Source organism: Symphalangus syndactylus, chromosome 17, assembly GCF_028878055.3.
Source record: "Symphalangus syndactylus isolate Jambi chromosome 17, NHGRI_mSymSyn1-v2.1_pri, whole genome shotgun sequence".
Taxonomy (NCBI): Eukaryota; Metazoa; Chordata; class Mammalia; order Primates; family Hylobatidae; genus Symphalangus; species Symphalangus syndactylus.
Genome location: NC_072439.2, coordinates 88352753 through 88365843, shown reverse-complemented (window position 1 = coordinate 88365843; position 13091 = coordinate 88352753). Strand labels below are relative to the sequence as shown.

At 42.7% G+C, this 13091-nt stretch overlaps 1 protein-coding gene across 1 annotated transcript; it reads right to left on the bottom strand.

Moving 5' to 3' along the window:
- Window positions 1–593: 593 nt before the first annotated feature.
- HRG (histidine rich glycoprotein) lies at window positions 594–12814 on the bottom strand. Its single transcript, XM_063622322.1, has 7 exons — window positions 12632–12814; window positions 9759–9875; window positions 8782–8872; window positions 7024–7190; window positions 5943–6023; window positions 3683–3784; window positions 594–1826 (listed from the first exon to the last, which is right to left on the bottom strand). The coding sequence occupies exons 1-7, from the start codon at window positions 12812–12814 to the stop codon at window positions 945–947; spliced, it is 1623 nt and encodes a 540-aa protein (XP_063478392.1). The 3' UTR covers window positions 594–944.
- Between the last annotated feature and the right edge of the window lie 277 nt (window positions 12815–13091).

Sequence of the window (13091 nt, the reverse complement as noted above, 5' to 3'; positions counted from 1 at the left end):
TGATGATCATTGGTCCAACAGTCGCCCTGGCTGACGGATAGTCACTATCCTGCTTCCTACCACCTGGACAGCTTGGCACTGTGTGAGATCCTAGAACTGTGGCCCAACTTTGTGTGGAAAGTAGCAGGGCAGGGCAAGGGGACTCCAAGAAGGACTGGGGTTCAATTTCCCACTAAGCAAGTAGGATGGCATCCTCAAATAGAAATTAATTTGTTCTGAGCATAAAGTGACATTTCTTGTGCACCTGAATTTATGGTCATGATTCATGTTAGCAAGCTTCTTTGCAATTTATAGCCAGAGGTTTGTTTGCTTCATGACTGAATTTAGAACTTATTTTTCCAAAAGAAAATTTAGACGCCTAGTAATAATCACTAGGAGAGAATTTAGGTCACTTTAATAATAATAAATAGGGGGAGGGTGGGAAGCAGGAGAGCATTCGGAAAAAGAACTAAAGCATGCTGGGCTTAATACCTAGATGATGGGTTTGATGCATGCAGCAAAGCACCATGGCATGCTTTTACCTACATAACAAACCTGCACACCCTGCACATGTGCCCTGGAACTTAGAAAATAAAATGAAATAAATGATAATAATAGTTTCAATACCATACTTTATTGGTATGCCCAGGTATAGCCCAAGCAGTAACAGAGACTCTAGAATTAGAGTTAAGTCCAGGAAAGAAGGAGATTCTGAGTGGCATAGATTTGCCTTAAGTGATGTAGTGGTGAGTGACAGAATTAACTACTAATTGGCAGCACTGAGTTCTTTCCTCTCCTTTCCATTTGATCTCCTTCTCAGACCATCTCTTTTCCCATTCACATTTTGCTGCATCTTCAGTATGAAAGTGAGTCAAAAAGAACTGTAATTTTCACAATTACTGGTCATTTTATCTATGTTTCTAATTCAATGTATTATTCATTTTCCTCTTCAAAGGAATCACATTTTATTTCGGAAATGTATGTGCAAAAAACGTGGAAACTTGTGGAAACTCACTCTTGAACTTCCCTGGACATGATTCAGAGGCTGATTGAGGAAAGGGCTGAATGTCTGGCTTTAGAGGGTGTTTGTGGGGTGGCAATGGGAAGCTGGGAAAATTGGCTTCAGGAAGTGGCAGCACCTCACCTTTGCTTAGAGGAGGGAGTCGGTACACAGATCCAATTTGTCTGCAATGGAAGGGATGGGGTCCTTTACCTGGGCCTTGCCTTTTTAAGTGCCCAGGTGGTGGGCCATGGCCATGGCAACAGTGACCTTGGTTATGGGGTGGTGGGTCACAAGGTCCATAGTCTTGGAAATCATGGCAGTGGGGATGGGGGCCATGGGGATGGGGGCCATGGGGATGGTGTCCATGAGGATGGCGTCCATGGGGGTGGTGTCCATGAGGATGGTGTGCGTGAGGATGGTGTTCATAGGGGTGGTGTCCATGGGGATGCTGTCTATGGGTATCATGCTCATGAGGATGGTGTGCATGGGGATGGTATCCATGGGGGTGGTGTCCATGGGGATGATGCTTATGGGGATGGAGGTCACTGAAATTACTATTATGAGAATGTCTTTGGGTCCCATTTGTGTCAAAAGTGGCATGTTGACAATTTGAGCAGGACATGGGCAATAGTGGGGGAGGGCCTTGTGGAAGTGGGGGTCCATGTGAGTGATCTCTTTCATCTGGAGGAGGTGGGGGTCCATGTTTGTGTGGCTCGTGGGGATGATGATGATCTCTGGATCCATGGGGCTTGAATGGAGGCTTGGTGGCAGAAGAATGCTTATGCCCACCCCAGTGGAAGGGATGTCCCAAATGAGGCGGTACACCATTGATGTTCTCATGTTCCTGGAAAAGGTCACAGAAAAGTGCCTATCATCATGTAACATAAAAGAAGATGGTAGATACTTGACTTGATTTACACCAATGGCTCCCAGATCATAGACTCCACAAATCAATTTAAAAAGTATTAAGAAGAAAGATTCTCAAATTGTTATCTAGCCCAGTTGATATTTAAAATATTAGCACAACTATCATTTACCACCATCATTGTTTCACAAAAAGAACGATTATTTTTTCTGAGACTGAATCTCACTCTGTCACCCAGTCTGGAGTGCAGTGGTGCAATCTCTGCTCATTGCAACGTCCACCTCTCAGGTTCAAGCAATTCTCCTGCCTCAGCCTCCCAAGTAGCTGGGACTACAGGTCCAAGCCACCACACCCACCTAATTTTTTTTTTCTTTTTTTTGAGACAGAGTCTCACTCTGTTGCCCAGGCTCCTAATTTTTGTATTTTTAGTAGAGACAGGTTTCACCATGTTGAACTCCTTGTTTCAAGTAATCCACCCATCTCAGCCTCCCAAAGTGCTGGGATTACAGGCATGAGCCACCACGCCCAGCCTGGAATGAAATTTTGATTAAAAAAAAAAAAAAGAAGGAGCCACAAACACGGTGTCAGAGTAAAGGATTGTCCTTTAGATGGATAAATGTTAGATATAAAAAACTTCATTATCCTTAATTTTTTTTTTCATTTTTACTACACAGAGTGGTGAAACAATATCATGACCTGGCACCCATCTGTAGACCAACATTGGAAAACTAGTGCCTTATAACTGATATTCTTAACTGAGGTTTGACGGTATCAACATCCCTTACTCCTAAAGGCTGAACACTTGACCTCTTCTCTCTCTTCCTTGTTCAGAGTTTAATTTTTAAAAAATAGCTACAGAGGCCGGGCGTAGTGGCTCACATCTGTAATCCCAGAACTTTGGGAGGCCGAGGCAGGTGGATCACCTGAGGTCGGGAGTTCGAGACCAACCTGACCAACATGGAGAAACCCCATCTCTACTAAAAATGCAAAATTAGCTAGGCATGGTGGCACATGCCTGTAATCCCAGCTACTCAGGAAGCTGAGACAGGAGAATCGCTTGAACCCAGGAGGCAGAGGTTGCAGTGAGACGAGATGGCACCATTGTACTCCAGCCTAGACAGTAAGAGCAAAACTCCTTCTCAAAAAAAAAAAAAAAAAAAAAGACAGAGCCATGTTCATGGTGACAATCCTGCCCTTTGTTCCTTTTTCTTTTTTTTAACTTGGGATTGGATGTTTGGATTATTTTAAGTTTTGTTTCTGATATGAAAAATTTTGTGAAGCAAATCTTTGTACTCATGTAAAAAATAGACCAAAGATTTCTGAGACAGATGCAAAATATTGTTTTGCATCTTATTTTATATACATTTACATAATAAATTTGAGGCTGATTTATTCCCCTTAGATTCTGTGCCCAATAATATAAGCTTAGGAATGACTAAGTCTCAGCACTAGAGTCCCAACTACAAGGAGCATTTTCAAATTCCTTCAAGTTTGGTTGAATTGGACACGATTTTAATTTTCTGCCAATTGTTACCCCTCTTCAATTCTTGGAAAAGTTTTCATATTTTTTGTGTCATCTGGCAATTGCACTCCTTTCCCCAGTTGTGGGATACTCTCTGTATCTTTTTTCTTGCATGTCTGTCTGTCTCTCTCTTTCTGTCTCTCTCCATCTCCCTCTCTCTGTCTCTGTCTCTGTCTCTCTCTCTCTCTCTCTCTCTCACACACACACACACACACACACACACACACAGAGCTTTAGGAACCAACAACACTATTTGTGTACGTATGTCACTTAATCTGGCACTGCCATGACAGAGTCTGCTTAGACAACCCACCTGAGGGTCGAAGACTTCGCAGTTTATGACAAGGTCTTTTGGGCTTTCCAAGTCCAAGGCTTCTACATCATAGAACAAATCTGCTCTGCAGAATCCAAAGACCTACAAAGGAATGAGGAGCTGTTAGTGTGTGTGTCCAGATAGTATGAAGACGACCAGCCAGAGTTAGCTTCCAGACATTCAGAAAAGGAAGAAGTGCTTTAGAAAAATCAGGGTAATATGATCAGATATTCCCACCAGTTGTTCAGCAATCTTTCCTTCTTAACACTTTGGGGAAAGTGCAGGTGGTGAAGGGTATCACTCAAGTTGCTGTGGTTTTTTTCATGAGCGGACACCAGCACTGGGCTTCCCCATGGGTGGTGGAAATGATGAGGAAAACCACATCATTGCTGCCTTGCCTTTAGGCCAACCCTTCTGCACTGGAGACCTCAGTTGCCTGTGCCTAGGACAATGAGGGATGGTGTCAAAGAGGGATTTTTACAACTTCAGCTGGTCCCTTGGAGGAAAGTGTTGGACAGGAGGGCATCTGTATAGCACAAAGACGGGTTTTCATGGACATTGTCAAGGCAAGTGTCTGCTGACTCCACCCAAGTACAAGGGCTAAAACTGGCTGCCACTCCTGTGCTCCAGATGCTCCTAAACCCACCTGTGAAAGATCAACTAGGACAAGAGGACGGCTGTCTGCTAGAAGAAACTGCTAAGCATTGAGGTTCTGAGTACAGTCTGGGAATCAGAGAGACCTATGTTAATCCTGGCTTCTCCATTTCCTAGTTGTGAGTTTGGGAAAGTTACAAAAGATTTCTGAAAGTCAGCCATTGTAAAATGGGGATAATACTATGTACTCACAGGTTGTGGGAGGGATTAATTAAACGAGAGGATGCAGTAAAACACTTACCCCTGAGCCTCCTCTTCAGCTCTGGGTTTACATTATCCACACCAAGATCATGAAGGGTTTGTTGGCCATAGGAGTAGGGGAGGGAGGTGTCTCTTCTGGTGGCCACTAAGAAGGATTCTAGACCTGGTTCAGTGTGGATATTAGAAGAGCTAACAAAGGTACTAATGGATGGTTTCTCCCTTTTGACCAGGGAGAATGTGTTGTTAAACCTCAGAAAAATCCTGGACTTGGCATCATAATTAAAATTCCACTTCCTAACACTCTCTAGCTAAGTGCCCTTAGGTAAGTGCTTTTAATTTTAGGTCCCCTTGTCACAGGGAAATGTAGGCAGATACTTGCTTTTACTTGTCAGCAGGATTTTCATGAGGCTCTGACCTGGCAATAACAGATGTGGAGGTGTTTCTTTAACTGTAGGTCACCATGCAAATGCCAGGTGGTATTAATAATGTCTCCCGGCAGCTACATGGGAATCTATTTGTAAATGATTAGAGGAAAAATCCCACTGGACTTTGTATGAGAATAACTAAATTTTAATCTCAGCTTGATTGTGAACATCAGCAAGACCTTTCCTTTGCTGATCTTCAGTTACCTCTTCATTTGTCAGGTGGGATTCCTGTGAGTGTCAATGATGTGGAATTAATAAAACCACCCAGTGTAGGGTCTTAGTACGAGTTACTATAGTTCTAAATAAGCCTTTAATCCTAATGAGTTAGAAACTTAGTTTTAAGTTTAGGTATATATCATGTATATTATAAAATCATGTTCTTATGGTTCGCTTAGGTTCTCTGTGCCTCAGTTTCCCTATCTGCTAATTTGGGATAAAAACAGTATCTATCTCATATGGTAGTATGAGGGTTAACAAGCTATCATAGACCGGGCATGGTGGCTCATGCCTGTAATCCCAGCACTTTGAGAGGCCGAAGTGGGTGGATCACCTGAGGTCAGGAGTTTGAGACCAACCTGACCAACATGGTGAAACCCCATCTCTACTAAAAATACAAAAATTAGCTGGGCATGGTGGTGCATGCCTGTAATCCCAGTTACTCGGGAGGCTGAGGCAGGAGAATCACCTGAACCCGGGAGGCGGAGGTTGCAGTGAGCCGACACCGCACCATTGCACTCCAACCTGGGCAACAAGAGCGAAACTCCATCTCAAAAACAAAACAAAACAATAAGTTATTTGATGTGTAAATCACCTAGAAGAGTGCCTGGCAGGTACTAAGTGCTTCCCAGATGATACTTTGTATTTCACAGACATTTATTCCTCCTTCTCCTCCTCCTCATTTCCTTTTCCTCCTCCTCCTCCTTCTTCTTCTTTTATCTCTGTGACTCTAGTCAACAATCACAGACATTTCTTATACTCACATTGGGGTGTCTGGGGAAATTGTGTCTGGAGCAGTTCCGCACAGAGAAGTCCACAAAATAACTGGTTCCTTCCCCTCCTCTCTAGAACAGATGGGATCAAAATGGTTTCAAGAACAGCAAAGAAAAAGGAAAAAAAAAGCAGTAGATAACTACCATTCAATATTTTTTAAGGCAGTATGAGAATTCAAAATCACCAGTATGTGTCATTTTTTAAAACGGTTTCTGCCTTTTAAAAATGTATCACCTAAGTGATAAGGTGAATACCATTTCACTGAAAATGTTCAAATAATTAATGCATGATGAAGTAGAGTGTGAAAAATCACCCCTCCTGCACTCCAACTTCTTCCCAGAGTTTTCATTCTCATTTATTTGATGTGTTTCCTCTTCGAGTGTTTTCCTAGATGTGTTACACATACACAGGTAGATCTAAGTGTTTCATATAAAAGGATCCACAGTCTAAGTCCTGTTCTATAACCTGCGTTTCTCTGTACCAATATGTTTTCAAACTACAGTGCGCATGGGTCCAAACATTCTTTGAGCAACTGCATGGTACTCATTTCTTTACTTGTATGCAACACTATCTATTTAACGCTGCATTTTCTGAATGCATAGCAAATGTCAACCAGTTGCTCTACAAGATAGCTCTGGGTGAAAGCACTTGGGTCCTTGTAGAGAGAGCAGGGAACCGTCTAACTATAGGCACATTACTCGGTGTGGTGCGGTAGTTTCTCTGAACTTCAGTTTTCCATCAGAGTACAAGAAGGTTAGTATTGGATGATTTGTAATGACACAACCCTCCTATGTTCTTGTCTTTCCCTGTTTCCTCTTTAGATTTTCTCTCGTCTCTGTCAGATGTCCACTCCCCTACCCATCCTTCAAAAAAAAAAAAAAAAAGTGTTTAAGGAAGGCAATTCTTTGGTATTTTTTTAATACCTGCTGCCTGTCTTTTATGGCCCCAAAAGTGACAAATTAAAAGGCAGCTGGTCAACTGAGGCAGGTGGAGAGGGTGTGCCATTCAGTTTCTGCTGCCAGTTTGGAGTCTGGGCCTTCAGACTCCAGCTGAACCTTAGTGGAGACTCACCACTCTTGCGACTCTCTCGATTCGGTCCACTCTGAAAGAGGCAAAGTCATCATTCTCCTCTTTGTACTTCTCAAGGGCTTTGTCGGCTTGTTTTCTGTAGCGCTCAGTATCCTCCAAGAAATCTAAGAGGACAGGACTGTCTTTGGTATTGGCCAGTGCTGAAGAGACTGGAGAAAGAAGATGGCAGTGTCACAGTTAAGGGCTGGAAATGTTAATAGTGGCTTGGTGGCAAGAATGACAATAACTTTCATTTTAAGGATGGGCAAATTGAGGGTTGGAAGAGCTAAGTAACTGCTTCAAGATCAACCAGCCATTTGGCAACAGAACTAAACTGCTGATTCTCCTTCGAGTCTTTCTGATCCCCATGTCTATGTTGTGACCCCTACTCATGATGCCTTCACCAGTACCACTGATAAAGTGCTAACATATATATAATTAATATGACAACTATGACATTTGCTAATAAATATATAATCTATCATAATATCTATTGTATATTTATATATTATATCATACATCATATATTTATATATTATATATCATATATTTATATATTATATAATTTATATGTATTAATATGATATATATATTAACATATATATTAAATAATAGAGATGGGGTTGAGCCACATTGCCCAGGCTAGTCTCAAACTCCTGGGCTTAAGCGACCCTCTGGTCTCAGCCTCCCAAAGTGCTGAGATCATAGATGTCAGCCACCGCACCAGGCCACTAATATTTTAATAAGTTCTTCCTGTTGTTGCCAAGGAGGAAGACAGAGCATTAACATAGAGTTTTGCCCAGAGAGAGGAGAAGATACAGATCATCCTTTCTTCAATGCAATCTCCTATGGCAGTAGCTTGCATTTTTGTATATAATATCATATTTAGACTTGCTATTTTAAAAAGGAATCCTGTGATAATTCTTTCTGAAAATGTAAGTTAAAAGGGTATGGAGGCCGGGCGTGGTGGCTCACACCTGTAATCCCAGCACTTTGGGAGTCCAAGGTGGGCAGATCACCTGAGGTCAAGAGTTTGAGGCCAGCCTGCCCAACATGGAGAAACTCCGTCTCTACTAAAAATACAAAATCAGTTGGGTGTGGTGGCATATGCCTGCAATTCCAGCTACTTGGGAGGCTGAGACAGGAGAATTGCTTGAACCTGGTGCAGTGAGCCGAGATCACACTATTGCACTCCAGCCTGGGTAACAAGAGAGACACTTCATCTCAAAAATAAAAATAAATAAATAAAAAAGCTATGGAATTTAGAGTTAATACTCCTGGGATAGTGTCACGTCTTCACAATATCTTGGCTTTGTTCTTGAGGCCAAGTCGTTTAACCTCTTTGAGCATCAATTATTTTGTCTTAAATAGGAAGTGTCATAATCTCTACTTCATAGTCCCAAGACTTTACTTCCTCCCAAGACTATACAACTGGCAGACGATGACTCAAGCTAAAGCAAGTCTGACTCCAAAGCCTATATCTGTAATGATGCAAACCTACCTCTCCTAAATCTCTATTTTCATGCGTTGAATTTCTTTAAAAGAAGGTGTACCAGTACCAGGGAAACTTGTCTCCCTTCTGTTCTCTGGAGAATGAATAATGATGGAGCTATGAAGGCTTTTCTTTCATGTACATCATAGATGTACATGAATACATCTGAATATATATGAATACATATGTACATAGATGAGACAAATACCACTGTATGATTGAATTTGTATTAATCAGGAATTAATTATCAATTTGACAAATTACCATACCAGAACTTGTGGTGCAGTTAAAGTCAATCACTCTGAGATCCTGAGATTCATGGGAATGTCTTCTAGCTATTACCTTACATTGTCCGATCACCTGTAAGAAAGAGGCTCTTGAGAACTTGCTGAGTCATTGCATCCTGCCTTCCTCAGGTCGGATATGAAAGAGCAAAAAGGTGATGCAACATCCTCCTACTGTTCATTTAAAAACTCATTTCTTTCATCAAAGCTTGTCTCAAACCCTGCATTTTCTTAGTCAGTTTCTGTGTGCTGCATCCTGTTGGCACTCAAAATCCTCAGGAGAACCAGCAAGAAACTATTTAAAGCATCATGGCCATACCCTAAACACTTTCAAGGGAAAAAGTGGTGAAACTCCCAGGAGTGTGAACCTCTCATTTTCTGGAAATGAAATCTTGAATCTCTGCTTATTCATCTTCATGTTCTCCACCTGTGTCAGAGAGCCTGACATTTGAGTACCCACCTCCCACATGCAAAGCCAGATCTTATTCCTCAGCGTATATCCTAGGTGCTGAACAAGACTCAATTCTTCACTGCAAGTAACTCCTTTGGCCATTCCTGAAAATAGGACCACTGTACATAGGACACAATTACAAGTTCATAGATTCTCATACCTGTAGACTGTCAAGAGTGGAAGGCCCTTAGAGTTCATGAATTCCTAAACCCACTTCTCATTTTACAGTCAAAAAACACCAAAGTGGAGGGATGTTATTAGGTGATTTTCCCAAGGACCCACAGCTGCTTATGCTCTTTGATGGGACCACATGCCCTGCTGAGTTGTCTTGAACTGTGTTCCCAGGAAAGACTGTCAAGAGTATTGCTCAAGGTTAACATCATGTTCATGAATCTCAAGGCAAAAGCTGCCCTTTCTCTTCTACTGTGTTAGCCCAGACATTGGCTGAGTGAACAGAGTAGATGGAAAATAAGAATGGTAAGAGCAGAGGGAAGGTGCCCTCTTTACTTACTATTTCAGATGGACGTCTGGAATCAGGTGACTCACAGTCATTCCAGTATTTCCTGGATAGGACCGAACAGTCAGATTCTTGCACATCTAAGGCTAAGTAATATACAGTTGTATTTTCCTGAGGAATGCCAAAAGCAACATGTGAGTAGCACATGGAAACCTAGCAGGTTTTTTTTTTTATTTATTAAAGTTCTATATTTATTACTTAAACAGAATTCCTGTTCCTCTCACTGTCTTTGCAGATGCCCTACCTTTGTGTCATTTGATCTATTGATTCCAATACATAGCTTCAATGAGTTATTTCCAAATCTTTTTTTTAAGTGGTCCTGATTTGTCTTCTGCCCATAAACTTTAAGAAGCTATCACTAAATGGCAGTGGTGGTTTAGTGGAGGCGTCATCACCTACACACGCCTAGAAATATAAGTCATGACAACCTCATCAGGGCCTCCAATCTGTCCTTGTAGCTGTGTCCTCTTGCCCAGCTCTATTACTGATCATGGGATTTTCTGCTTTGATGTCGCTTTGCCCAAAGCTAAATCCTCTCTCTTCTCTTACAAACCAGCTCCCTTTCCACTTCCCTTGTCTTTGTCAGTGGCACCTCTAACAACATATTGCCTTAGACTCTGGGGTAAAACATGTAAACCTATGAGATGTTTTGCTTGTCCTTGCTTTGGATATCCAGTACCAGGCCCTGAATGGTCTTTCTTGGCAACATCTCTCATGTCTATTTCTCAGTCTCATTGCCCTGACTCCCACTAACCCAGGTCTGCCCCTTGTTCTTTCATTCCTGAATACATAAATAGCTTTCTACTTCATGTCCCTGTCTCTTGCCTCAGTTTCCCCAGGCACATCAGGACGCCTCCCCATCCACCCGCTCTCTACGCTAGCTCTCAGAAGTAGCTCTGTGCTGCTGTATCCTATGCCCTAACATGTGTTGACGAGCCTGGCATGGGACTAATGGTCACTGAATTACTGGTTGAATCCTAAACTCCTGCACACCTGTTCTCTGCAACCCACAGTGCCTCCCTCTGTGATACTTTCAGAAGGGTAAACTGTCCTCTGTAATACTCCTTGTCTGGCCTCTCTAATTTCAGTTTTTCCATCAGAGGGAGAGTAGGTTATCTGGGGAGCTTAGAGGCAGGCTTCATGTCTCTCTATAATGTCTATCAGCTCCTCTAGTCCAGTTTAGGTAGGCGTGTAATCTAAATGAAGACAGTAAGCTTTTTTCACCTCAAGACAAGCCCACAGGCTTGGCTCCCACCTGATGGCTGCTCCAGAGCCCATATGGAACTTCTGGAATCCACCTGCTTATATTCAATGGCTCCCTAACACCCTTCTTCCTGATTCCATGCCCACCTAGAAGTGCTGGTGTCAGGAATTCACCAGGAACACCTTTACCCAGACCTGTTCAAATCCTACCTATGCGTGATTACACAGTGGAAGCCTCCTCCCATCCAGTCTTACTAGATCTCCCCTCATTAAACTGCTCCAGTACATTTACCACTCCTTTGGTCACTTGGCTATTGTTGGGGCTCAGAACATGGTACCTCAAAGTATGGTACTTTGGCATGCTGAGTCCTTTGAACTGAAGGAAATGGGAAGGGCCTCAGAAGCCAGATCTGTCTGACCTTCTGCCGTTTGTTCTCCTACTCTGCTTTCTCCCCCAAGGCAAGCCATAGAAACTAAAATTTCTCTTCTCCAGGGCAGGTCACAGACGGTAGAATCCCTCTCCCTGAAAGCATCCATAAATCCTAAAATATGAATCTAACCTTCCCCCTGTGTCTTTCTTTGTAGGAGCTGGCCATAAAGAAATTCTCTGACCTACTCTCTTTGATAGTAGATCCTCAGATCCGCGTTCCAAAGGGATCGTGTCCCATACTTGGGAGCAAGAAATGCCACACAGAGAGGCCATGAAGAACTCAAACAGAGAGGCCTTGCTGGGTCCTTCTTTCAGTCTATGACTCTTAGATTACAGCCTTTTGTCCCATCACACTTCTGCATTCTGCACAGCCTTCGTGGATTCTAAGTATGCAAGTGGCCAGTTTCTTTGGATATCTGAGTCTTCATTTATGAAGACTCCAGTGTCAGGTAGATCTTGGATTAAATAAATTTGTATGTTTTCTTCTACTATTTTTTTTTTTTTTTGAGATGGAGTCTAGCTCTGTTGCCCAGGCTGGAGTGCAGTGGCACGATCTCGACTCACTGCAACCTCTTCCTCCCAAGTTCAAGCGATCTTTCTGCCTCAGCCTCCTGAGTAGCTGGGATTACAGGGGCGCGCCACCATGCCCAGCTAGTTTTTGTGTTTTTAGTAGAGACGGGGTTTCACCATGTTGGCCAGGCTGGTCTTGAACTCCCGACCTCATGATCTGCCCGCCTTGGCCTCCCAAAGTGCTGGGATTACAGGCATGAGTCACTGTGCCTGGCCTTGTCTACCATTTTTATTTCAGGCTCAGTTAGGAGCCTTAGGAGGATTGAGAAAACTTTTCCTTCTCTCTAGTAACTCTAGTAACTACTAGTAACTCTAGTAACTCTCCTAGTAACTTACACTGTTTGCCTATATATGCCAGCGTATTGTTATTTCCTGGAGGCCAAGGCCCATAGTTTATTCTAATGTTTCTCTGGCAGTACTTAGCATGTAATTGGGCTCAGCATAAATGCTAATACGTACCCACAAATCGAATCATAGTTAAGGGCACACTAATACCAAATGTTAGTTTGAAGGAAAAAAGAACAATTTAGAGCAGCCACAGAAGCCAAACAAAAAACTCTGACCAAAGCCATTCATTGTGCAAAGCAGTAAGCCTAGGGTGTAGAGTCACATTTGCCCCCGTGCGCAATCTCCCAACTCAGCTCTGCCACTGGCAGTTCCTCACCACTCTGTCCAAGTGGGCATCAGCAACCCGCAGCAATTGGAAAAGGTAGCCATCCCGTCGCCTTTTATTGATCAGGTCTAGAGCTTTCTCAGCCTCCGGCTCAACAGCACTACAGTCAGTGGGACTCACGGCACATGAATACTGCAGTGTGATCAAAAGCAGTGCTGCAATGAGCGCCTTCATTTTGTTAAACCATCCCTTGCTATGATCTGCCACTGCAGAGAATTTTATACAGACTTTCTGAAACACACGCAATTGATTAAACAAAACCTTGATACATTTTTATTGTGTAACTGGGGGTGTTCACCTTGACCCTGGGTTCAAATAACCATCAACAAGCTGTAAATGATTAGTGGGTCCTGGGGACAGAAAGTTGAGAAATGCTGCTGATGAGTGGGTGGAACTGTGATCTGCACAAGTCTGGATTTTTCTAGTAGATAGCAGATCTAAAGTACGTCTT